The sequence below is a fragment of the Tympanuchus pallidicinctus genome, unplaced genomic scaffold, assembly GCF_026119805.1.
Source record: "Tympanuchus pallidicinctus isolate F22 unplaced genomic scaffold, pur_lepc_1.0 scaffold2, whole genome shotgun sequence".
Lineage (NCBI taxonomy): Eukaryota > Metazoa > Chordata > Aves > Galliformes > Phasianidae > Tympanuchus > Tympanuchus pallidicinctus.
The window spans coordinates 17,128,574-17,154,375 of record NW_026294721.1 but is presented as its reverse complement, the minus strand read 5'-3'; the positions used below and the strand labels follow the sequence as shown (position 1 = coordinate 17,154,375).

General features: G+C 37.0%; 1 protein-coding gene across 1 annotated transcript in view; it reads left to right on the top strand.

The window, feature by feature from the left end:
* SEL1L3 (SEL1L family member 3) overlaps nucleotides 1-25,802 on the top strand; it is a 30,408-nt gene that overhangs the window by 864 nt on the left and 3,742 nt on the right. The window contains exons 2-21 of the mRNA XM_052683314.1: nucleotides 3,090-3,657; nucleotides 5,498-5,624; nucleotides 8,385-8,506; nucleotides 9,911-10,026; nucleotides 10,930-10,985; nucleotides 11,511-11,643; nucleotides 12,167-12,299; nucleotides 13,040-13,183; nucleotides 13,905-14,116; nucleotides 15,814-15,993; nucleotides 16,965-17,084; nucleotides 17,673-17,813; nucleotides 18,042-18,104; nucleotides 19,357-19,533; nucleotides 20,098-20,225; nucleotides 21,334-21,417; nucleotides 22,240-22,330; nucleotides 22,441-22,525; nucleotides 23,995-24,104; nucleotides 25,131-25,258. Of these exons, the coding sequence (XP_052539274.1) occupies nucleotides 3,090-3,657; nucleotides 5,498-5,624; nucleotides 8,385-8,506; nucleotides 9,911-10,026; nucleotides 10,930-10,985; nucleotides 11,511-11,643; nucleotides 12,167-12,299; nucleotides 13,040-13,183; nucleotides 13,905-14,116; nucleotides 15,814-15,993; nucleotides 16,965-17,084; nucleotides 17,673-17,813; nucleotides 18,042-18,104; nucleotides 19,357-19,533; nucleotides 20,098-20,225; nucleotides 21,334-21,417; nucleotides 22,240-22,330; nucleotides 22,441-22,525; nucleotides 23,995-24,104; nucleotides 25,131-25,258 (2,918 nt within the window). The remainder of the gene's footprint in view (nucleotides 1-3,089; nucleotides 3,658-5,497; nucleotides 5,625-8,384; nucleotides 8,507-9,910; nucleotides 10,027-10,929; nucleotides 10,986-11,510; nucleotides 11,644-12,166; nucleotides 12,300-13,039; nucleotides 13,184-13,904; nucleotides 14,117-15,813; nucleotides 15,994-16,964; nucleotides 17,085-17,672; nucleotides 17,814-18,041; nucleotides 18,105-19,356; nucleotides 19,534-20,097; nucleotides 20,226-21,333; nucleotides 21,418-22,239; nucleotides 22,331-22,440; nucleotides 22,526-23,994; nucleotides 24,105-25,130; nucleotides 25,259-25,802) is intronic.

Sequence of the window (25,802 nt, the reverse complement as noted above, 5' to 3'; positions counted from 1 at the left end):
CCACACAGTGAAGCCTCTGTGCCTTCCTCATTGAACTCTGCCTGTCCTACAGTACATTTTTGATCTGCTGTAGCTGTCCTGTTTACTGCACAGGGAAAATGTTGTATTTAAATCTCATAATCACACTCGTTTTGTAATCCTTTCATCTCAGCTCCCTGTAGGCAGAGATTATGCATAATATACTCCACGCTGTCTGAGGTAATGCTGAGGAAAGACCTGGGACCTACTACAGAGCAGAGGTACTTACTTAGCAGATGCACTGTACAATGCCCGGAAAGCAATGCAGGGAGACAGCCAGGTGGGAACAAACACTGGGCTGTGATTTGGGAGACTGCACTGTCCCTGGTCTCTGTCATAGCTGCATCAGTGGGGGATGCCTAGATGAGCATCCTGAGGAGTTCAGCAGATGTGATGCAGCAGCAGACCCAAACATGTCTCAGTCAGTATATCAGACACCCATGAGAAAATGTTCAGGAGTAAACCTGTGGGAGCTGTTTTGCAGAACAGGTGATGAGGGAAGACACACAGCTGAGGTTGATCTGCACATCAGCGGTCACACTATGTCATGCCTTGGTGCTCTAGGAGCATCATGGAGCTTATTCTGCAAGAGCTGGCTGTGGGTTGCAGTGCTTGCTGCCTTGGCACATACGCACCACAAAAAGTAGCGTTGTTTCTGCCAGAATTGGCCTTCTGTTGGAAGCCAGATGGCTGCGTTCACATACTGCTGTGTCTTTGCTAATGAAAACTGCCAGACCCAGGCAGTGTCTGCTGGGAGCCAAATCCTGTGTCTCTGTGTTGGATAAACCCTTGCGAAGTGAGGGCTGGCTGTGTACATTTGGGCTGTAAATAGATATATATGAAAAGCAGCAGTAATGTGATGCTTCGTACTGTCTACCTGGTGTACTTCAGCATACTGTGATAAATATACAGTCTTACTTCTATAATCTGGCGGCCAGATCACAGGGAAGATTCTGATATATCATACAGATTAAGCTGTTTTCCAGTACTGTTTCTCGCAAGGTCCAAAAATTGTTTGATAAATATGAGTGGTATTGATCAAGTAGAGGACTTGTAGCATAATTTGTGGATGCCATTGCGTGTGCTATGTAGAGGTAACTAGAACCAAATAAGGAAATATATGATTGTATATTTAGAAGATATTAGAATTAGTAATAAAGTTTTTGTCAGCTTTTGTATCAGTATTTCTGCACGTATGTTACTGCAGGATGCGGTGGTCAGTTTTCCAATAGACACCAGCCTCCTACCGGTCATTCTCTTTTATCCCCTTCAGTAAATCCTTCTTAATACACATCATTTAAGCACTGCGTGCAGATAGATTTGTTAGATTCATGGGTATTTCTACTGTCCTTTGCCACTAATGATTGAAATGGTGATTTAGTTTCAATATAATTTTATCCATTTTATAGAATGGGAAACAAGACAGAGGGAGAGGAAGGCTGTTGCTGTGAAGACACAGCCTATTGTAAAAAGCCAAAATCCTGGCATGGTGGTGTGGTTTGCATTTTTATTTGTCCAAAATAAATACTTTGTGTAAGTATCTTGGGGTTTCCATGTTTTTGTGCAGCATCACTGAACATTTGGTTTCCTGCCTCTCATGCTGGACACAAGGAAGTAAGGAACTCTTGTCTGTTCTTGTAGAAAGCAGTTTGAGTAACAAGTACAGAAAGATCTATAGCCTGTGAATAAATCTGGTTATCTGGAGTTACCAGCTGCTAGCAGCGATACTCACCTTCTTCATTCAAAAATTCCCTCGCTTTTCTTTCTGCTTTAAATAAAGGGTAAAAGTTTGGTCACACAGTTAAATCTAAAATAGGAACGAGGAGGGGAGTACAGGTAAGCTTTTCCTGATAGTTACAGCTTTTTAAGTTAAGCGGGCAAATATTTGTTCTCAGAGTAGCTTTCAAGGACTGTTAATGTATTCTTAAGATATAAAAAGGAGAACTATTCATTTTATTTACTGATCCCCATCTTGGCACAGGAGTGAGGTCTTTTCCTTCAGGTTAACAGCACATACATCTGGTATATAGAAATGTACAAAGTACTTGGTTCAAGTTTTTAAATATTTTGAGAATTGCAGTGAAAAAGTCATCAGCGTGAAGTAGCTATCCAAGCTATTTCAGTTCACTCTATTTAAGCTTCACAAAATTAAAAGTCACTGAAAATAGAGCTTCTCATTTTGAATAACCTTAACGACCAGCTTCCCTGGTAGTCCAGAGTGACAGTTTGGAACGTTTTATGCAGATCAGGGAATCTGGCAGAAGCACAGTGATGGTGGTGGCTCCCCAGGCTCAGTAATCCTCAGTATCCCTGGCAGCACATCAAGCCAGTTGCTGGCTGCTGAGCAGAAAGAAAAAAAGCAGTCAGAAGCTTCAGAGACAAGAACTTCAGCATGGAGGATAATCCTTGTGCATGTCCAAGAACTCATAAAGAATATATTGTACATAGCTATAGGGAGCAGAAACGAAGTCCTGTCTGCCAGACTTGTTGCTCAGATTTACAAGTCCATCTTTCACTTAGGAACATTTGAGTAGTAAGTTATGAAGTGCTTTATGAATATGAATTGATTTTCAGGAAACAACAGTGGTCTGCCTTGGTGATCATTCCTGCTCTTCAGATACCTCTCATGCAGGAAACAAAATGATCTAACTTCTTAGGAAGATAAAAATATCAGGCTGCAGCAGTGCAAATGAACAGTGATATGATGAATAAACGCCTGCACCTTTTTGTAGATATTCTTTTAGCTTGATCCTAGGAACATGTGTAAATAGCATGACGTGTAAGTCAGTATCTTAGTGGACCAGATTCCACTTGCAGGATACACCCTCTAAGTACTGTTTTATAGAAGCATATGTGGCTTTGAGAAGTCAGTGGTAGGGAAACTGTTGCCATTAAAATCTTGGTGGTATATTTTCAGTAATCCATAGCTACTTGGTGTGTGAAAGAATCCTGTGGTTTGGAGTCCGAGTACTGTCTATAAACCATCTGCTATTGGTTGAACTATATTAGTAATTGTGTAAATTTGGTTCTCTGGTTAACATAATTGTTTTATTGTGTTTCTTTATTTACAGAATTTTGTGCCATCTTTTGGAAAGGAGACAGTACGGATAACAGCAGTTACACCGCAGTTTGGAAAAAAGATGGATTCTGTGGACTTCATTCATTTAAATGTTTTGGATAAGAAAGTCCTTAACAGTTCTGAGGTTTATGTTCAATATTTATGTTCTAAGCCTTGTATAATTAATTTGGAAGCAGTAGCGTCCTCAGAGTTCAGGACTGGTGTACCAGTATACAGAAGAAGGTGGAAGGATGAGAAGAATATTGATGTTCGTCAAACCCGACAAATACGTTTGAAATTTCCAAGCATCATGGTTTACAGAGATGATTACATCATCAGAAACTCAATAATAGTGCACAGTGTGATATTATATGCATGGATTAGTCACCAATCAGTTAGCAGCTACGATGTTGAGCAGAATGAAAGCTACCAGGAGGCAGTTGCCAAGAATTACACTTTTTTAGAAGCAGTTCCACCTTTTGAACGCCCATATAAAGACCACAAAGTCTGTCTTCAGTGGGGTGCTGACTATTTGTGGATGCTTCAGGCAAACAAGATACCTCAGTGCCCTCATGAAAGCGGTATGTGTTATGTCCATTTTTGTTGTTGTTTGTTTCCAAGTGGACTAATAGGACCAAAAGAACATCAGAAAATGTTGTAAGATGTTAAAAAATATGTAGCTGTAGTAAAAGTTGGGTAGTACAATTTATTTGACCCACACTGTTGAGTGTAAGATTAGTAAGTGCGAGATCAGAGCTTCAAATGACAAAAATCATCGTGTCTTTCAAAGTTGGCTTCAGCACAGTGGCACTGCCTTTTATTTTCTGAGCATATTCACAAAATTGTATTTAGAACTCACATAGGTCACTGGACATCAATCCCTCATCTTCAAACTTTATTTTCAAAGAGAGTCTGTGATTGTATTATTTTAACATCTTGCATACATAATTCTCATGCAGGTAGTCTACTTCTCCTCTGCTTGAGGTAAAGACCATATGCTCAAAAACAAGTTTTTAAGACTTCATAGTGCAAGAAATGTTGCAGTACTTTTTTTTTTTTTTTTTTTTTCCCTTCATGGTCAAGGAGTGTTGATAAAATGAATGGGTTTAAAACAAAAGTTTTAAAATAAATTTATTTTTCAACAGTGCTAGTTTTTCAACATTTGTTCTAGTGTTTATAAACTAAATATGTTATATTTGAACATTTTAATTCTCATTTCTCTTCAAGTGTACTCATAGATCCACACAAATAAAAAGAAAAAATAACTATCATCTGCTAAATAAGAATTATATTGGTTACAATTTACTAACAGAATATTAAACTTCAGAGATAGTGTAAAAATAAATTTTATATCTGGTATACCCTGTTGTTTAGCAAGAAGAATTTTATTTTGGGCTAAGTTGATAGATGGAAGTATTTATATATGTAAATAAAAAGTCCTACCCAATTACATGAATTCTTGAAACTCACAACTTTACCTTCTAGGTTTTGTTGGAGTTCTCCTGATTATTTTTTTATTTTTTCTCATCTGCCTATTTCTAGGTTTATGTCCACTTCCAGTTGCCTTTGTCCTCAGTACACATTCATAGTACAACCTAACAGCAAAAAGGTTATTAGCTTCTAAAGAGTTCTCTCCTACCAAAACCTGTAAAAGCATTTTTATCATTTGTTTTTGCTACATTGACATGTGAATGCATTGAGAAGAACCAGGAAGCAAAGTAGTTCTTGCTTCCAGAGACTTTCTGAGCTACTTCTTGGAGTCTGAGCATGTGATCTTTGACAACAGTGTAAACATGTTAATGCATTATCTAATTACATTATAGATGAGAACACTTAGTATAACAAAAGCCATTAATTTTTAAAAATGAACTTATGACAAATTGCTCAATTTTAGAAAAGAATATGCCTTGGAAGAACTGTTAATGTCTTCTGTTTCTTATCGAGGCAGCATTATCAGTTAGATTTATTACTAGATTGTGTGTATCAGTTAAGAACAGAACTGGTATCTATCTATACATGCAGTATAACTGGAGAGTAAGCTGAAGAGCTGTGGGTTAATCGCACACTGGCATAACCAAAGGTAGAATGAGATTTTAAACACATAACATAAATTAAGATTTTCCTCCGTACTAACTTTTGTTTAAGCTAGCTCATGCTTCAAATCTAAGCACCTCAGAGTGTTTTCCCTGCTTCCAGCAGCAGCTGGAAATAGATTCCATTTCACTTTCCTGTGAGTTATTCACTCCAAGACTAATGCATTTAATATCAGCAAATGAACTTGTGCTTCAGAACTTACTGGAAGTTTGCAATTTTTAATCAATTATGTGTTTCAAATATTTGACTATACAAGTGTGAGCTAATTAATTACTCAGTTAACAATGGTTGTTTTCTGGCAGATTAAGGAAATCTGTATTTTTGCAGATGGTGTTCAGATTCTCAACTTCATATATGCTTCCAGTGGGGAGAAGACAGGAATTGTGAAGAGATTTGAACGATTTGAAAACAGAGAACTTGAAACAGTCAGACAACATCAGATTGATTATCCAATGTAAGTATAGGCAAATAGCTGAAATGTGCTGTAATTGATTCTTGTAGGCTATAGAATATGCTTATATGTACACTTCAGTTCTTAAGCTTGGTTCATAATTAAAGAAATACCACCTGATACTTTGAGAAAAGGTTCAAAGTAGTTAGCAGTTCCTTCTGTTCTTTGATTGCAGTTTTGTGGGGAGTTAAGCTGAGCCTAAGAGGCATACTTACTATAAGACATACCATGAGAGATACTACTGTAGATGTAACTAAGCTGGTTTGGTACCACTAGGAGGTTAGGTTAGCTGTTACATACTGTTGTGATCACACAGCCGCCTTGTGACTGCCTCTCCTGAGGTTTTCTATGTTACAGAACGATCTGTATTTCAAACACCATTTGCAGACCATTTGCAGAGTACTGTTTCCTACCAGACAGACAGTGTATAACATCTTTTTTTCCATATGAATTCACACTAGTTTGCAGCCTGACAAGCTCTTAACAATAGACTCTTGCCTAGTTGAGTCATCCAGCTTGAGCTTATGCTATTCCCTTCCACCATCCCTATGTAAACTCTCCAAGTCAGACACACTATTCAGTTACAGAGGAATCACACTAGCATCTTTCTGTGCTCCTCTTCCCCTTCCCACAACTCTCCAGCCATATTTTGCTACTTCAGACAAAATGTGCGTACGTACATGTGCATACATATCTATTTCCACCAGATGCTGTTACCCCAGAAACACTACCACAGAAACAGGACATGATCACAGCAACTTGAACTTGCCTGCTTGTTTGTGTTTGGTCTGTGAGCAGTGAGAGCCAAAGAAGAGTAACCAACGAGTGCAGGTTCTGTACAGATTAGCAGCCCACAAACCATAACTTAGTTCAGTGCAGATTTTATCTCCTGGCCTTTTTAGGATGTGTGACAGCCTAGTTTGCACTGTCTGCTGCTCTTAGACACGCATTTGCTTCTGGTACAGAGGTGCTGAAGCTCTGGTTGACAAAACACAGCATAAATTTAAGCAGACCTGTACCTGCTTCACACTGTTCCACCTTCTCTTTCCTTCAGGTTGTCTTTTCAGTACTAGCATGAATTATTGCCTGTGTGTTGCAGTTGCATGACATCTGTGGGTAGCTCTGTTAAGAAGTGGAAAAGATTTTTCCTTTAGCTGCTTGTATGTGAATGGTGGCTCCCCACCACATCAAAAGACAACTGAAAAGATTAATCGAACAGGTTTCTCAGTTTCATCAAGGATTTTGTTGAATGAAAAAGCTTTCCAATAGAGATTTGCCTTTATCTTTTAGCAGAGTAGGCAACTGTCATTCGGGGCAGCTACCAGCAGACAGCCTGCTGTAGGGATAGGCTGGGAATCTGAGGGACTACTGACTCTACATGGCATTCCATAGGAACAGAGAAAGCAAAATGTGTCAGCACTGTTCCCAGCTGTGTCCCAGGAAATTTGTCCAGATGGGGTATGACTGGCAGTCAGGGAGCAAATAAAGAGTGCAGAATTTAAGCTTGCTATATTGCCAGAGATGAAAGGTGGAAAGAACAATGTACAAACAAACAGTATTTCTGGAAGCACAGTGTTTGCCTGCAGGTCATAATAACTTATTTACAAGTGATTGTGAATTATAAACACCTCTATTTCACCCATGTTCCATCTGTGGAGAATATGACCTTGCTAGCTATTTAAGGTGTAGACTGTATTAGGGAAAACTGCATCACTTCTACATTTTTTATTTTTAACATCAGAGCAGCTATTACACTTTCAGACCTACAGTGGTTTAGTTAAGGAAGAGATACAAGGTGCTCTATGTTTAGCAACTTCTCTCCAGAAATATAAGGCAAGCTGACCAACAAACAAATATTTTTTCTTAAATACACAAATGCAATTAATACCTCCTTCTACAAGCCAGTAGGAAAATGTTGTCAAAGATTGTAATTGTTCATGCTTTGCTGGGTTGTACATTAGAGGTTTGATTTTCAAAGGCATTCAGCATTGATCTGACTTTGTTGTTACAGAAATAAGTGCCAGGTTCTTGTCAATAGGACAGAAGCAGTTTTTAGTTTAGTCACATCATGCAGTGGCATAAATTCTGATTTTAGTTCTTCAGCAAATCTCCTTTGTAATGTCATCAGAGCTGGTCAAACCACTCTGGCTTTGTACAAAAATTGCTTAATACATAAAGTTGAGGGTTTTTTTTTCCCCCCCCCCCTCTTTCTCCCACTGCTCAATGGTTTGAACACACTCCACCTTTATTTATCCTTTGATAAACTCCATGACAGGTATTCATACCTATTTGTACTACCCAGAGGTTACAAATTCTATTTCTCTTCCTAAGTACATTTTCACTGCTGGTATTTAGTACAGAAGACACAACTTAGTTTTTACTGGCTTCCACAATCAAGACTACAAAAACATGCATGGGGAGATTTTGTACAGTCTGCACGTGGGAAGGTGGCTCCAGGTTGTCTCAGCTGCTTTTTCAGTTCCTTAGTGATGTGGGTTCTGATCCACCATTGTGGAACTGATTCAAATCATGCTTCTTTAACTTTACTCTCATATTAGTGCCACAGAAGTGCATAATTATAAGCAGATCATAGCTAGAAAATGTTAAACAGAGTTAGTTTGAAGGTTTTTACTACACAGGATGCATTCCAAAGACTACAAGTGTGAAACAGTTTGCCAAATGAAGGTGAAATCTGTGCTTTTGAATTTACATAAAGAGATTTCTCATCAGGAGTGGATTTCTTGTTTGCTTTCCCTTGTGCAGGTTCACTGTTTCAATCTGGCTATACTTATTGCATCACTGTGAAAAGGATCTGTGTGGTATACTCTATTTTATTGATTCAAAAGAGATGTATAGTACTCCTGCTATATTTCTAAATGAGGAAGGTAAGGGATTTCATTAATTATTTTCAGAAAGGATTTAATGCAGCCTCTGTAGGTCTGTGTCTATACACAGCAATAACAAATAACTTATTTTGCGAAATTGATCTTGAAAAAATGTTGGTTTTTTTTGTTTGTTTGTTTTTTGCTATTGCATCTGAAAAGAAAGGTAACTGCTAAATAAGTAGAACAAAACTGAAAAACAGTTGCATAGCATCTAGGCTTGGATAACTTGGGAAATGTCTGCATATCTGCATTGCCAGGAGGAAGCACTGGGCCTTGCAGATTAGGAAAAAGCATTGTGATTAAAGTCTTATTTTGGTAAACAACCTTAATTATTGTTATTGACGTATTACTTTAATATTGCTCTCAATTATTAAATACATAATGCATAAAAATTTTTGAAAATTTGGAATAGCCTCAGAAGTTCAAATAATTCAAGTTCTTGCATATGTTGTGATGTTCAAGGTAGGTCTATTTCCCTAATGCAAAAAAAGGTTCAGAGGTAATGCTTATCTTAGCAATAGTTACAATCAAAGAACTTCCCTGCCAGAAGGCAGCTCTTCTATCTCAGAAACAGAAAGAAATTCAGCAAATAAGGGCTCACTGGCAGTCTCAAAGAGGAAAAAGTTAAGAGTGCACCATTGGCTTTCTCATAACAGGTGCAGGTTTCACAACTAATGTCTTCCTCCCAGCTATTTTTGCTATTTCTATTTTCTCTGTCTCATTACCAATTTAAATAATAAATCATTAGAATAGTTGATATAGCACTGTGGTAAATTTTCCATTATTCATTGTATTTCCATTACAAACTGAATACTTTCCTTTGAAAGAGAAAACAGAAGTTGACAGCTCCACTGGAAGCTACTTCCTCAATAAGGGACTTGCTTTGAGAGTTCTAAGGCCTACTTTTAGGTTATCTTATTAGGTATCTTATCTAAGATAACCTACTTATTAGGTTATCTTAGACTATTTTGTTCTTATGAGTTCAGACTATGAGCTTAGCTTCTGCAGGTCCAGGTAATGGGGTCTGGAGCCATCTTGTACCTGGTCAGTAATTACATTCTCATGTGCTAATAGTTGAACACTGAACAGATATTCATGTCCCCCTGTGCTGTTCAAAGTTATGTATAGCATTTTGAGATCAACTTCCTGTCCTTCCTGTTTGACACATTTAATATCCTTATTCCCCAGACAAGTTGGTTTTGATTCAGTAGTTTCATGTAGCAGCCTGTGCATTAGCACCTGAGAGCATGTTTCCCTGTTAGAGCTCACATATGGCATAGCGTGTCTCCAGATTTCTGTTGCTGACAAGAGTACAGGTGAAATATAAGGATATAAGGAAATCCACTCTTAATATTGATGTTTTTGTAATGTTTAGTGTATTTTTCTCCTTTGTTGTTCTGTCAGGTTATGTGCATGTTCAGATGCACCTCATTAGAGGAGATGACCTTGCAGTAAAAACAAGCTTCAGCCTTCCTCTGAAGCAGTGGTTTCGACTGGATCTCTCTTTCAAGGGTGGACAGGTATGTATCTGACTAAATTACAGGATCAAGACTGAGAATCTTCTGATTTGATTATGCCTCTGACAAATTCCTGAACATATCACTCAGCTGAGTACTCTTGCAGCAGGAAGAGAAAGTATAACCAAACTTAAAAATATTTCAGTACTTAGAGTCATTCTTGGGACAGATAAAACTATGGTTCAGTACAATTCCATTTACACATCTTCCTTTAGTGAGTTTTTTTAATGCTTTGATACTCCAGAGGTGCACAGAAATCTCCTTATTTAGTTACTTCACTTTCACATGTTTAATACAACAGGATCATAGACAAAATATTTAAGTTACAGAAGAATGGGAGATTGAGGCATCAAGAAATTGAGAGTCTTACTTTAAGAGCACTGGAAGATGAATCCATTCAGCACTTGATGAAATTTTTCAAGGTTGTTTTGTGTGTCCTTAGACAACTTTTTAAAATAGCAACATATATGAAAACTTTAACTTGTCTTCCTTTTCAGGCATCTTATTCCTAGATTCATTAACTTTTTGGCCATTCTTTACCTGTAAGCTACAACTTCTTGAGGAGATGAATATTCTCTTCATTTCTCTACTGTGTAAAAGCAAAACATACTTTCACACTTTGGAAGAGTAAATGCTTCAGTGAAGTATAGGCATGTCATAGTTAAGATAGAAATTAAATAGCTGAAGTAGGTAATATCTGTGCTATTTTTTTCCTCTTGTGATTGGCCACCACAGACCACTGTCAGTGCTTTCCACTGAACTTTCCCAACACAAATCAGATACATGACAATGATGCAGAGGACACGCAAGACATCTGCAGTTGTAATCTTGTGAACTGTGTATTGAAGTGTTTTAGATTCCTTGCAATATTTAGTCTATTGGAGTTAATATTGTGTTTCCTTCTAGGTAGAAGTAAGCAGCGTTGGGAAGAATTTGAAAAGACAACATCACCAGTCTTTTATGTAAGCAGTCTTTTCCCTTCTGCCAAGTAATATATGTATTCAGATACGGAAAACTGGAGGACAAGTTCATAACCAAGATGCCAGATGTTCAGAATTTGTTATCTTTTTCTAAACCAGTTTGCATCACTATACTTACACTGAGAATGATCTGAGTAACTTGGTAATTTTGCCATGAGCCAGTTTGAGGTAATGTGCTGTACATTGTAGTGCTGTGGTCTGATCTCTGTGCTAGAAACTGAATGAAAAAAAAAATAAATCAGTAGTATTGGGATCAGTCGTCAGATGAAGTCTTAGCCTTGCTAACGAAGTCAAAGGAAGTTTTGCTGTTGCATGAGGCAGCTAGAATTTCACCTGGGCAATTGTTATCTGCTTTGCTTTGGTAGAAATCCTGCTGTCTAAAATATTCTTATTTATCCTTGATTCTAAAAAACTGGATCATGTTGGACACTGAAATTGAGATTTTTTTCCCCCCCCCCTTTCATAATACCTCTTGGATAACCAGCTCACATCTCTTGTGTTTTCAAGTTTCAGGGAAGATTTCTACTGCGATGACACTGCTGGATATTTTGTCCTTGGAGGCAGTGGATATGTAAATGGTATTGAAGCATTCTTTGGACCTGTGAAGTACTATCGTCTTAATGTCTTGGAAACAGACCAGGTAAACAGGAGCAGTATTTGGGCAAACATTTAAATATTAGCAGCCAGCAATATGAAACGTAATGGAACTTGGGAACATATAAGCAGTATATGATCATTTCATGTCACATCTTGCAATGTTAGTATTTCAAATGTTAGAGGATAAGACTTCTCAAAACAAGTATGTAAAGCAATATTCCTCAAATTAAGTCCTTATTTAAATACAGTTAAAGTGTTGCTCAGTTTTCTAGAGTAATGGAAGGTACAGGACACATTTGATAATCTGTGATTTTGTTGAAGTTGCTGGTAAACACCATTTGCGTTTCATCAGTTTTTCAAATTTATCTGTGAATTATGCTGACTATTTGAAATCATAGTCTTGTCATGGCTGGCATCATATTGTTTGGCACATTAACATGATGTGCCAAATAAGCTGGTTGTAGTAAATAATCTCTTTCCTTTCATTATTTGCCTAGAACGCTTGCTTATTACAAAGTATAGACAACAAACAACAGGTAATATAAATATTATGTGTATTTTTCTAGATTTCTAACCCTCTGCATGACGAAGAAACAGTGGAACAAATTGAACACTACTACGAGAGATGTATGGACATTCAAGATATAGTTTATGAGTACAGTCATATTGTAAGGAAAGCCCAACTATCACAAAGAGCTTGTAAGTATTAACCTGTGGGATATGAGTTTTCAACTGTTTTTGGAGACCTGTTACCTTTCCTCTTATCCCATCCTGGCTAATGATTATCAGAAGTATACTTAAATCCAGCCATACATAACAAGAAAAAAGTCAGTTTGAAGAGTTCAGTCTTACTGGTTGCCAAAACAGTTTTTGTTCCTGCAAAGACTTTTATGCAGTAGAATTCAAACCTAAATTACATTCTCATAATTCTTCTCTAACAAGACAGGTACATGAAGGGACAAAGAAACATTTCTAAGCTTAAATGTAAGCTATTTACATTTACCTTTCTTCAGTTACCTTTCTTCAGCTTCATTTGCAAATTGCTCTAGAGGCAGATGCTTTTTAAGCCTTTTCCCAAAATATATATTTTTTGCAAGTGTCTTTTCCACAGTTGCCTAATATCAACTAATTAACAAGCTTATACCAAACCAACCATATCAGTTAAAGAAGAGATTCATAGTCTACGTGCATGCTGACCAGAAGCTAATGTTTCCAGTTAGAATTTGACTATACGCGTTGTGACAAGATTATGGAATAGAATGACCCTTATACATTTGTAAACTGTGCTAACCGTACCAATTTTAACACTGCTTTGTTACAGAAGCACCCATCTTGTCCACAAGTTTTTAATTTACTCTTGAAACAGTTCTACCAGAGTCTTGTTTACAGGGCAGCCAAGTCAGCTTTCATATCTCACTTAAATATGTTGTTTTCTTAAGATTACTCTGAAAACTATTACTTAGAGCAGCTTCACAAATACAGAGGAAAGTCTACATGCGACGCCTTCACATGGAGAAAAGAGCTCAGGGAAAAGTACCACACCTTGTTCAGACTGTTGCAAGAGATGGATTTCAGTGCTCCAGGTGATAATCATAATTAATTTTACTGTTTTGAAATAACTCCACAATATATTTGATGTAAGTCAGTACATTCTAACTTCATGTTTCATAGATATTTTTTTTCTCATATAAGTTTTTACTAAGTTAGCTGATACATAGCACCACAAACAAAAGATGGCTTATCATGTAGAAGAAAGCAGAAATATGTTTTTAGTTTTTAGCTAATTTGAGAAAGCCGTCCTAATTTTTATTTACTTCTTGGTCCTTGGAGGCAGTAAAATCACTTCTGATAAATCTTTTGTGATGCTAGGAAAAGTACCATTAAGAATGTCAATAATCATATGTAGGAAGAAGTTGACTCACCAACTAGTGATAGGATCTCTGGCTGCAGACCTCTCCTTCTCAAAAAGCAGCCTCATCCAGGAGACATCCTCCCTTTAGAGGCTAGTCTTTAAATGAGCCCAAGGTCTGCCCCCTTCCAATCAGGTAGGAGGCACAGGAGAATTGCTTACATCTGTGCTTCCCAGACCAGCCACTCCAGGTGCTCAATCATCAGTTTAGACTGTGACATAACAGTTCCCCTACAGCCCTGTTCAATAATACCTAGGAATTTTGGTTGTCTGAACTGAATACCTTTCAGTGTAACAAATAGGAGAATCTGAGTTGGTTGTACTAAATTGGAGAGAGGAATCAGTCCCTGATTTTAACCACTGCAGTAACATTGTATATTGTGTTGTGTTTTCAGTGTCAGAAGAGGAAAGTGATACAGTTCTAGAAATAGGCCAGAGGATATTTGAGAAGATTGCAAAGAATTTATCAAGTCCTGATGGCCTGAGTAACGTGGGCTCCTCCATCCCTTTCTTGGTGGACTCCAGTTGCTGTGGATACCACAAGGCTTCTTATTTCCTTGCAGTTATATTTGAAACAGGGCTTGGTGTGTCTGTGGATCATGCAAAGGTAGTACATTTAATACATTTTGTTATTTCTGTGAACATAATTATCTTTAAAGGCAAGTTAGAAGTGGGATAAAGTTAGGATCAACAGAAATAAGAAATGTGAAGTGGCCTCCAGATCCCTTTTCAGGCTGTGGTTGAAGGGGCTCTCTAATACAGCTAGTCCTAAATAACTCTGTGGCAGTGAAATCTTTATTCATTCCTTATGGCATGAAAATAAATGATTTAATAAGATCTAAAAATGGTACTAATGGCAGGATGGAAACATGCTTCTTTTCCCAGTTGCTGAGGAAGCAGAATGAGGAAGTAACCCTTGAGTTACCCACAGACCCACAGGTGGCAATGAAAATATGTCCTTTAAGGCAGATCTCCTAAAGCAAAAAGGTTTTATGGTAGAGTCAGAAAAGAAGTTTCACGGTACAGTTTACAAAAATATGGTTCTGAGTATATGATCAAGTTATTAAAGGTAACCACAGTAGAAGAATTTAGAAAGTTAATGGTTCTTTCTGGAGACCTGATCATTAGCCATGGGAGAGCTGCTGGTCTACTGCAATACAGAGTCTTAGTATTAAATCTCAGGTTTTCAGAAGCTCAAAAGTTGCACAACTCAGAAATTTCTGAAACTACCTAAATTGCTTGTCAATGTCTAAAATTGGGTAAAGAAAGGAAATACCTTTATATTCTTAGAAAATAAAATGACCATGCTTTGGCTGAGTAGCTGCATGGAGTATGTGTTCTCTAGACTGTTAAGGCAAATTGCAAATAACCGAGGTGTTTCTGGATTCCATTCTAAGGTCAGGGAAGAAGGTATCTATCACTGGAAAAGGGTTGTATTGAAATTGCCAAAAGATATTTAGCGATGATACAATAACGTAATGTAAGATGCTAATAAAGAATAGCAGCTCTGCCTAATGTAGTTACAATTCATAAAAACTCCAAAGAGACCAAGTTCACTTCAGTTTCAGAAACACAGGAAATCTTAGACAGGAATATTCTTAGTACCCTAACTGTGGAGTGTACCTAGTACTAATTATGGTGGCTGAAAAATATTTCCATTGGATCTGCTTCTAATAGTGTAATAGATGATTTAATGTCCATTGTAGATGGGACACCACTTTTTTTATTACTATGCAGATGAAAAATTGTAATAATGCAACAGTGCTGAAAATTGTGTTGGCAAATTTACAGTACCTAGGCTATTTCTAGCACCAAACAATATGACTTACAGGGTTTTAACACAAAGCTCCCTTTAGCTACACAAGTCCCCTCCTAGTCCTGTTGGATCCTGAGGGTAAAATTTTTGAGTGCTGTTTGTTTGCCACTATGTGTTTCCAGGGAATTCGGTGCTAAAACACAGATGATATCAGTGACAATAGTTAGAGGCCACTGCTGACTATAAAAAGTATCAGAGTATTAGAGTCTTATTAGTTCTATAATAATGTGGCCTTACAAAAACACTGCACACAGTGTACAGTAATTTTAAATGTATTTAGAGAGACTAGCTTTTTTTACAAAGCTTTTTATGCATATAAAGCACACTTTAACTACTTTGGGGCCATTGTTGATTCTGTGTTAATATAGCTGCTATATTAGCTACTGTTACTACAGGCAACCCTCTGTTGCTTGTACCTCTACATGAAAATGTTAAATGTGTGATATACACTGTGAATTCACTCTAGCTTTTCTGTTGATTTTTGCCAGGGACTGCTGTACAGTTTGGTCGGGGCTCAGGGGAATGAGAGACTTTCTGTGATGAATCTTGGCTATAAGCATTACCAAGGCATTAATAACTATCCACTTGATTTGGAGCTGTCATATGCTTATTACAGTAATATTGCAATAAAGACCTCCTTGGATCAGCACACTATAAAAGGGGAACAGGTAAAAGAATTTTAAGTGTAACCGGATTGTTTTCTGTGAAAGTGACTTTTCATATGTTAATACTAAAGGTGTGGACATCTTGATTTACAAGCATTAACTCGTCTGATTGTTAGAAAATCCCACAAATTATGTATAAGTATTATAACTTCATTTCATAGGAAGGGGGAAACCAACCCAATGTTAGGCAAAAGTCCCCAGGATTGTCCATGTGTTTATCTTTCAGTAAAGTCTAAGTTTTATTCCTAGGCCCTAATTTCTCACTCAGATTTTTAATCATTAATATTGATAACCATCATTATTAAGCATCTGGTCTGCTGTTTCAGTAGCCGAACATCATGAAATTCAGTGAAATGTTCATTATCCTTTCCATACTTCTACCTTTTCTAAAATCAAATGTAAAAAATTTGGTTATTAAAGGCCTACCTGAGGACATAAAGTTACAGCAAAACAATCTCAGAATTAGTTGCTGATCAGAAGGTAGCAAAGCTTTTCTGGAAAGGCTAGTCAAGGTAGGCCAGTACTAAAATTTTGACCCACCAAAAAGAATGACTATAGGCATGTCTTTATTAAGCTTTCTGCCAGATTTTGGGTTTTGTTTGAAGAGTTTTCTATACGAACTAAAAAACCTTAAAAATCTCTTGAAAATTCTATTTCTTTTATTTCAAATGTATTCAAAAGCACTTCTTTGTCATTATTAATTGCATTCAAAACTAAGAATTTTTTTTTTTCTGTGGGCACATTGGCATACTTTTCCACTGTAGAGTGGACTTCGAGCTGTGTACTATAATGAAGCAGTAAGTAGTTGAGGTAAGGATATTCCTTAATGTTCTGGTCAGCAAAGAGGTGATGAGAATTGTAGAACTCGGAACTGGCCACAGATTTTTAAGGATAAGTAGGCAGCAGGCAGCTTCATTAGGTGGCAGGTGTATGAATTTATTGTGCAGTGTTTTTTGTTCTGTTCTACTCTTTAGGCATTTGTTGAAACTATAAGGCTAATGGATGATGAGCTGCTTAAAGCTCAAACAAAAGAAAACGGCGATGTCTTTATGTGGTTAAAACATGAAGCAATGAGAGGAAATGCAGCTGCACAGGTATAAAATAATACTTGCCCTCCTTAGCTTTATACACACATAACGTATGCATCAGTAGAGTTATGGAGTATAGCAGACAGACTTTTTCTCTATACACACAGAATTGCTCATACACAGAAAGGCTTGTACTGTTTCCCGTGTTTCTGTCTGAAAATATCCAGTGGGCATAAAAAGCCATAACAACAGTGCACGGGAGGAGTTGTTGTGACTTGGCAAACTCTTTCTCTGATCATTTTCCCTGGGTTCTTCTTTGATATGGTGCAGTTATTGCTGCTAACTTCAGATTACCATCGTAATTTGTGATACTGAATCATATGATTTGCATACAATTACTACAGACTTTATCAGTACATTTCATCATCAGGAAGCTCTATGAAGATTCCTGATAGCTAATTACATCCCGACTGTTAAAGACATAACTGTATCTCAAAGCGATATTGTTTCTTCACTCATAATAAATCTGTATTTAATAAGTATTTAATGTATTTAATAAGTCATTATTTAAGCCTGCAAAAGTGGGTTCCACTGAAAATTCCCAGTTTCAGTGCTAACATTTGTAATGTTGGTGCTTACCTTGTTTTCTTTTAGCAACGATTGGCTCAGATGCTGTTTTGGGGCCAACAAGGAGTGGCAAAAAATCCTGAAGCAGCAATAGAATGGTATGCAAAGGGTGCAATAGAAACAGAAGATCCAGTGTTAATATATGATTATGCCATTGTGTTGTTTAAGGTAAGCAATGTTTCTTGTTTGTACCTCCAAAATTCATTACTGTTTTGCAAAGCTGTGAATGAAGGATAAGCCCAAAGCTGTACTTTAAATTACAGCTTTTTAAAGCTGAATAACACCTAGTAAGTGTTTGTGTTGACATTAAAATGCATTTGAAATTATATATGTGAATTTTCATGAGAATGTATTCTGTAATTGTAAGCAGTGATTGTTTCACTATATATTTCCTAGGGCCAAGGTGTGAAAAAGAACACAAAACTTGCTTTAGAGCTGATGAAGAAAGCGGCAGCCAAGGTAAAATGGAATTAATATCTTATCATAGAATTTCTATTCTAGCTGCCAATAATAATGGCCTCCAGCTTTTACATAAAATATAAAAATGTGTATAATGATTTTGTGTAAATAATAGGTTCCCATTGCCTTTACCTTAAATGGTGAAAACCTTATTTTCCCAAACTGAGAAAGGCTTAAGTAAGCAGAATGACTTTCACAATATAACAAAAATTCCTTTAAGTCAGGATCTTAGCAGCAAATTCCAGGGAACAGCCCAGAGATAACTTTCTTACTCTTGCTAGGCTCACATATTTACATTTTTGTGATCCTGTGTACCTTTAGAACAATAACACCGTAATTAATGACAAATTGAACACCATTTGGATTTTGATAGATAAGCTAGCAACACTACTCACATTTGAAAGGAAAATAAATGCTCTTCCAGAATGTCTTCGTCAGTGCCATTAGTACACAGCTCTTTCTACAAAGATTAAAGAAAGAGGATATGCAGGGTAGATGATGTTAGCAGTCAGTAGCAAACAAATTGCTTGGTTTTGTTTTTGTTTTTGTGTTACCTTATGTCATTGTTTCCGGCAGGGCTGTGCTATTAAACGTGCATCATCAAATAAGAAAAAATAGCATGTCCAAACTTATTTACTGGTTCTGAGGAATTTGAATTGCTACCAAACTGATAGCCACCATATGACCCACACATTTATGCAAGGAGACAGTGACTCACTGCAGCCAAAACAAAAGCTTTGATTGCTAATCCTGTCTGGAAGTGTGGTTATCTCCCTGGCTTCTCTTATTGTCTTATTTCCACTGCAGATGCACAAAGATAGGTCTTCCATTTAGGCTCTGCAGAGAAAATGAGTGAAAAACAGTCTCTGGTCTTGTCACCAAGTACAAATCTGAACGCAGACATGACTGAGACTCTGTAGAATAAGAAGAAAGAGGAGCTGGATTTCAGAGTGGAATCATTTCTTAATGAACACCCTGACAGATACTAAGAGGACTGACTATTGTTCCTTGCTGTCAACACGAGGCCATGAGGAAGAAAAGCTCTAGGGAAAAAAAGAAAAAAAAGTAAAAAGACAAAAAAAGTAAACTTTTCTATCCCTGCATTTCAATTGGAATTTCGATTGAATGTGTGTGCCACGTGCCCAGACAGGAAAGCCCATGAGAGCACCTAAAATTAGGCAGCAGGTTGGGAGTGCAGCATGACCCAAAGCAGAGTTAAATGTGTGACCTGAAACTGCTCTTCTTCCCTGAGGGCTTGCCCCAAGCAGTGAATGGACTGGGATGGTATTACCACAATTTTAGAAGAGACTACAGAAAAGCAGCCAAGCACTGGTTAATTGCTGAAGAATTGGGAAATCCAGATGCATCCTACAATCTTGGTGTCCTTTATTTAGATGGGATTTACCCTGGAGTACTCAGTAGAAATCAAGTAAGTCAGTATTTCATGGTGGTATTGTTTACATTAGTGCCCAATTTAAAGATTGGGGCTTTATTCTTGAGACTGCTAGGTTCACTCGCTTGTTTTTGATGCTTTTTCTTAGACTGTTATTCAAGTATCCCAGCTGTGTGTGTTTGTGTTCCTTTAATTTAGAAACAAAGCACTTGAAGCAAAGCATCCTTCCTGCTTTTGGGGCTCTAGCCCCACCTGCACAGCCTGAGTTATCTTTTACAAATCACTTTCAGAGACTTGAGTATGGTGGCTATACACAGCAAGACATACTGAGCATTGTGTTGTTCTCCAGGCTTTTGGGAAAGAAGGTTTATTCACATTTAAGTTCTGTTACTCTGATCTTGAATTTTTCATTCAGAATTTTAGTTTTTAAAAATCTTTTCCAGCCTAAACTTCCAAAAAGTTGAAGAAAGTAATTAATTTCACCTAAGTGCAGTAAAAGTAGCTGTAAGTTTTAAATTGATTTTAAATGAGACCTAGGAACCAAAACTCACTAAGCATTAACAATGTAGAGTTGTTTAACTGTGTTTTGTTTCTTCACAGACAGTAGCTGCACAATATTTCTATAAAGCTGCTCAAGGAGGACATATAGAAGGGACTTTACGATGTTCTCTGTACTACATCACAGGAAATATGAAAGAATTCCCCAGAGATCCAGAAAAAGCTGTAATGTAAGGAATGAAATCATTTGCTAAAGGGGAATTTATTTCTGTTATTCTGATTATTGGTGATTTTTAAGTCCACAGTCAAAATGTCTTTTATTTCATGGTGCTTACCTCTCTGAGAAACAAATCTGTAGTAAAGTTTGATCCCCGTTAATATGAGCATTATTTAAATTACCAGTAGATTCTGAGAGATGCTGAGTACTTCTGGTGTACTTTCAGATGCACCCAAGTACATTAGTTCTCTGAGTTGATCCAAGGGCAGGAAAAGAAAATGCAGGTACCATGTAACACAGCAGTGCATATTAGCATGTTAAGAGATGTAAGACTTATTGTACAAAGAGGCTGATGAGAAATTATAGCACTTATCACTAAGTTTGGGCATTTGGTGTTTCCTTTTTCAAAAATAGAAAGCTAAGAAAAACCACAGAATGTCTCTGATATGCCTATGGAAGCAAACTGGCAAATATGTTCTTATTCATAGAATCATGGATTCACCAAGTTTGGAAAAGACCTCCAAGATTACCTAGTCCAACAGTCTACTTATCACCAATATTTCCCCACAAAACTATATCCCTTAGTACAACATCTAAACTTTTCTAGAACACTTCCAGGAATAGTGACTCAGCTACCTCCTGGGCTGCCCATTCCAGCACCTGGCCACTTTTGGAGGGGAAATGGAGAAATTTTTCCTAATATTCAACTTGAACCTCCAGTAGCACAAATTGAGACCATTCCCCCCCCCACTGCCAGTTATGCAGGAGAGGAGGCTGACTGTCACCTCACCACACCCTCCTTTCAGGTAGTTGTAGAGAGCTATAAGGTCTCCCCTCAGCCTCCTCAGTCTCCAGACTAAACAATCCCAGTTCCCTCAGCTGCTCCTCATAAGACTTGTGCTCCAGACCCCTCATCAGTTTTGTTGCCTTTTTCTGGATACACTCCAGGACCCATTCAGTCAACACCTGCATGACTGTTGCAGCAATTACTGTGAAATCTTATTGTTCATATTATGAAGGAATTCAGAAGGTGATCCTGTATCCTTTTGTGTTCTTCATGTCAAAGTGGGTTGGGATTACTGGAGCACAGCTGTTAATATTTTGTTTGTTCTTTTCTACAGCTGGGCAAAGCATGTTGCAGAGAAGAATGGTTACTTAGGTCATGTCATTAGAAAAGCACTCAATGCTTATCTGGAACTTTCGTGGTATGTTTGTTCTGTTCTCTTCAAGTTCATGTTCTATTTTTTATTTACTTAATAGCAGAATAAAATAATTAACATTAGGCCACCAACTCAAGTAAAAGAAATAACAGCAGTACCAAAATCAGTGGCGAAACACCCACTGATGTGAAGAGAAGCAGGGACTGTCCTCAATTCTGTAACACTGTATCGCTATACTGAAATGCCATATTGCAAATGCAAAATTATCTTCTATTGCTTGCTTTACAATAAATGAAATGCCTACAGCCCATAGAGGGACCAACATCGTCCTTTACTCACACATCCTAGTGTTAAAGACAATTCCTATTCCAAAATACCAATAGTCTATAAAGATAGAACAGAGTCATATGAATGAACAGGTAAAGTGTTTCAAAGATGTATCCACATGAATGCTTGACAGGTATAAACAGATTAATAATGGATATTTTTTAAGAGCACAGGGTAAGAGTCTTTTAAGAATGTTATATCCTAAACATTTAAATAAATTATTGGGCTTAATATCAATATAGCTATATCATCAGCATTGCACTGTAAAAGAATAAATGCAGTAAATGCACACTGGAGCTAATCTAGCTTCAGTAGAACAGAGGAAATACTGAAAATTCTTGAGATCCAGCAATTCTTGTTACACCAAGCACTGCCAGTAGATGTAGCTGTTGCATGGGCTCGTCAGCCTTTTGCTTTTAAATCTTACACACAGGTTTTACTCCTAGGTGATTTTATCGATTTATGTAATAATTTTAAATGTAAGTAAAATGCTTGTGACTTTTGTTAATACTTTCACAAATTTATTCTATTTAACTTTAGGCATGAAGCTTTGCTGCATTATGTTCTAGCAGCTGAAACTGGGATTGAAGTGTCACAGTCAAATTTAGCACACATCTGTGAAGAAAGACCAGTAAGTACATGTATTCATAACTCATTACTCTAAAAGGAACACCTTCTAGTAGAAAGGTGATCCTAATGTCTTGTGTGTGATATAAATGGATGAATTCATTTTCTTTCAAGGATCTAGCAAGGAAATACCTAGCAATTGATTGTGTTTGGAGATACTACAATTTCTCTGTGTCTCAAATCAATGCACCCTCATTTGGTATGTATAAGGAATTCTTTCTGAATTTTTATATAAATATATATATAATTTTCAAAAGTTACGTTTGTTGCAACTTCTGTGCGAGTGAGCAAGTTAAGGAAAGAGTAATCCATGCTTAGACTTTCTTTTCAGTGTCTTAACAGGAATATTAGAAGTGTGCTACGTGTTGTGTTTCAGCACACTTATCATAGAAAAGGGAAATTCTTAAAAATTCTGAGGAACAATTAAAAAAAAAAAACAAAAAAAACAACAAAACAACTATGCTTAGAAAGCACCAGACATCCAGACATTTAGGAGCCTGAGCAATTGATTCAACGTTGAAGGAAAAAATAGCAGCAGACTTTAAGAGCTCACTCTGTTTAGTTTATCAGAGAGAAAATCCAAAAGCAAATATACTTCCATATCATAATTGAGTCATGAGAAACAAATGAAGGCTAAACTAATTTATCGTGAGTTTTTCTGTCAGGGTACAGAGTTTATCATCATAGGCACAGATTACCATGGGGGAACTGAAAGATTCTCTCTGTAAAACAAAATATATGCCTTTCTGAAAGAAAAGGTTTATTCACATTTAAGTTAGATTCCTCTGGTCTTAAGCGTTAATACATCTGTGATTTTAATGTCTAAATCATTTTGTTACCCTTGATAGTTCAGTATTTCAATGTGCTCATCTTTTTTTTTTTTTCTTCATAAGAAAGTTTCTATAAAAAGAATGTGAAAGAATGCAGTTTTAAAATAATTCAAGCACTAGAACTAAGTACTGCATTGATAGTGCTTAAAGCTGCAAAACAGTGCAAAAGCTGTTAGCCTTTGTGAGGAGTTTGATAGCTTAGCAGGGTGCAGTTTTGACATTCCTCCAGATCCACTGCTTAAATCTTACATTAGAAGAGCTTCTGCAGTTCAGACTCATGAGGTGAGACTGTCATTGCATTAAAGGAAAGATGACTTGTTGACTTCAGCAAATTAAGGATTTTATTACTTTTTCTCTCTTCACGTGAATAGCATAAAGGGACATTAATCTTAGGCTCCTTTCTGCATTAGTGGAGGATCAAGCCCTCCTTGTAGGAGAGTCTAATCCTGGCAGTAGAGATTCTGTGAGCTACGTTATCATCAGCAGTGTGACCACAAGGCCACTGCTTATTCCTGGAGAGTTCTCATGACAGGGCTGGCACGACATGCCTGTTACAGTCAAGAGGAATCTCCTCTCTGTGATTCACTACAGTGTTTTTGCACTACTGCTCTGAATCTTTGCCAGCCAGTGCATATTCTCTTTCTGCCGCTGCTGTTGAGATAAATATTTTTAGTTGTCAGTCAGATATAAAATAGTCACAGAGACAATTGAGGAAGAATACCTCTATTTTTTTATACACTCAAAGTAGGAAGATTATTAAATTCTCCATCACATTACTGGTTACTTTATTCTGTCTCTACAAGTGCTTTAAATAACGTGGTACTGGTTTCTTCCACAGTTTATTTGAAGATGGGAGACTTCTACTACTATGGTTACCAGAACCAGTCTAAAGACCTTGATCGGTCAGTGCGGATGTATGCACAGGCTGCATTAGAGGGAGATTCACAGGTAGGTCTGCTGTTGTAACATGTTAGTGAAACACTAGAGCAATCTAATCTGAGACTGGTTATTGTAGATCAGTAGTTACTATTTCATAATAGAAGGCAGACCTAGAATAGAAGGACATGCTTAGAGTTAGGTTGCTGAAGATGAAAAGCCTAATTCACTACTACCATACCTCGATACACTTGATTCTTTTTTGACCTTTGGCATTTCTTGCACTGCAAGCAGAAGAGCTAAGTGCCTGAATTTTCTTCCATTTCAATTGTTTGCTGTTTTGAAAATAGGAAGAATGGTCCATTTCCATTCACGGTACCAAGAATATGCAAAAGTAAATGTTGTTCTCTCCATCAACAAAAGATCCATCTTAAAATGTTTCATAATGAAGAAATATATGATGTTACATTAGTAGAAACATGCAATATTTCAACTCTTCATTCTGCCTTCATGGTGTTTGGGCATGTCCTATATCCAGTATTCTCCCTATATCTCTGACAGTGTCCGTGTCTACAGATAATATATTGTATGCTAATTTATTAGAGGTGGCATACTTGGGATCTCTGTTTCAGGATATTAGGACAAAAAAATACTGATAAGCTAGTAAAGGGAAGAAGGTAAACATGAACAGTTATTTTGAAGTATGAAAGCCAGATTGATAGGGAGTCCTCCAGTACATCTCCCATGCATTCATATTCAAGGCTCTAAGGGGTCATATTGATGGCTACAGCAAGTCCAAGTAGGCCAAGTGTAACATTAAGGATTTAAATTACTTGGAGCAAATTTCTCCTCTCAGTTTCACCGTTCTGATTTTTATTGACTTTCTGAGAAAACTGTCGCAGCAAATGACTGCTAATTCTTTTGCATTTTCTGTATTTAACTGGGTATTCAGTTAGAATGTAAGTCTCTTGTAATTATTCAGTGAATATTATGTTACACTAATATAATTGTTCAGATACTTGATACTTATACTAGTCTCCAAATACATATATGGAATATTAATGGTTAAAATGCATATATACTTTTTTTTACTACTAGGGTTTCTTTAATTTGGCCCTTCTCATAGAAGAGGGCAACTCCATACCTTCCTACATTCTGGATTACTTGGAAATTGATCAGGCATTGCATTCTGGTAATACTTCACTTCTTCAGGAACTTTATTACAGGTGAGGGGGTTTTTTTGTGGGCTTTTTTTTTTTTTTAGCCTTCTATTTTATCACGAGTAGCATTTACTTTGGAGAACAGCAATTCTTGTAATTATTAACTTCATACCCCTGTATGATTTAAGGCAGGTCAACCTGTTTTAAATGCTTTAACTGCTAAATACACTTCAGTTTGTGCTTGTTATGTGAGACCTGATTGTATGTGGTTCCCTGAATTAGCAGTGACTAAATTTAATGATCCAGATAGACTTTTACAATTCTATGTTTTTAAGTTCCTAACTTAGTCATTAATAATTTGCATCTGTCCAAAAACTTTTTTTTTTTGTAATATATATATATATATATATAGAATATAGAATTTAAAAGCATGTAACTGGAAAAACAGTAGTTCTTTCTGCTGTTTATGCAAAGACATTCCAATGTATTCCTGGTCCTACTGTGCCACAGATCATCCTGGCACTGGGGTGGCACAGTGGTAGATAGGAGAACATTGCAGATCCACTGCCTAAACTGCTGTGCGAGTACTATATATGCAGGAATCACCTAA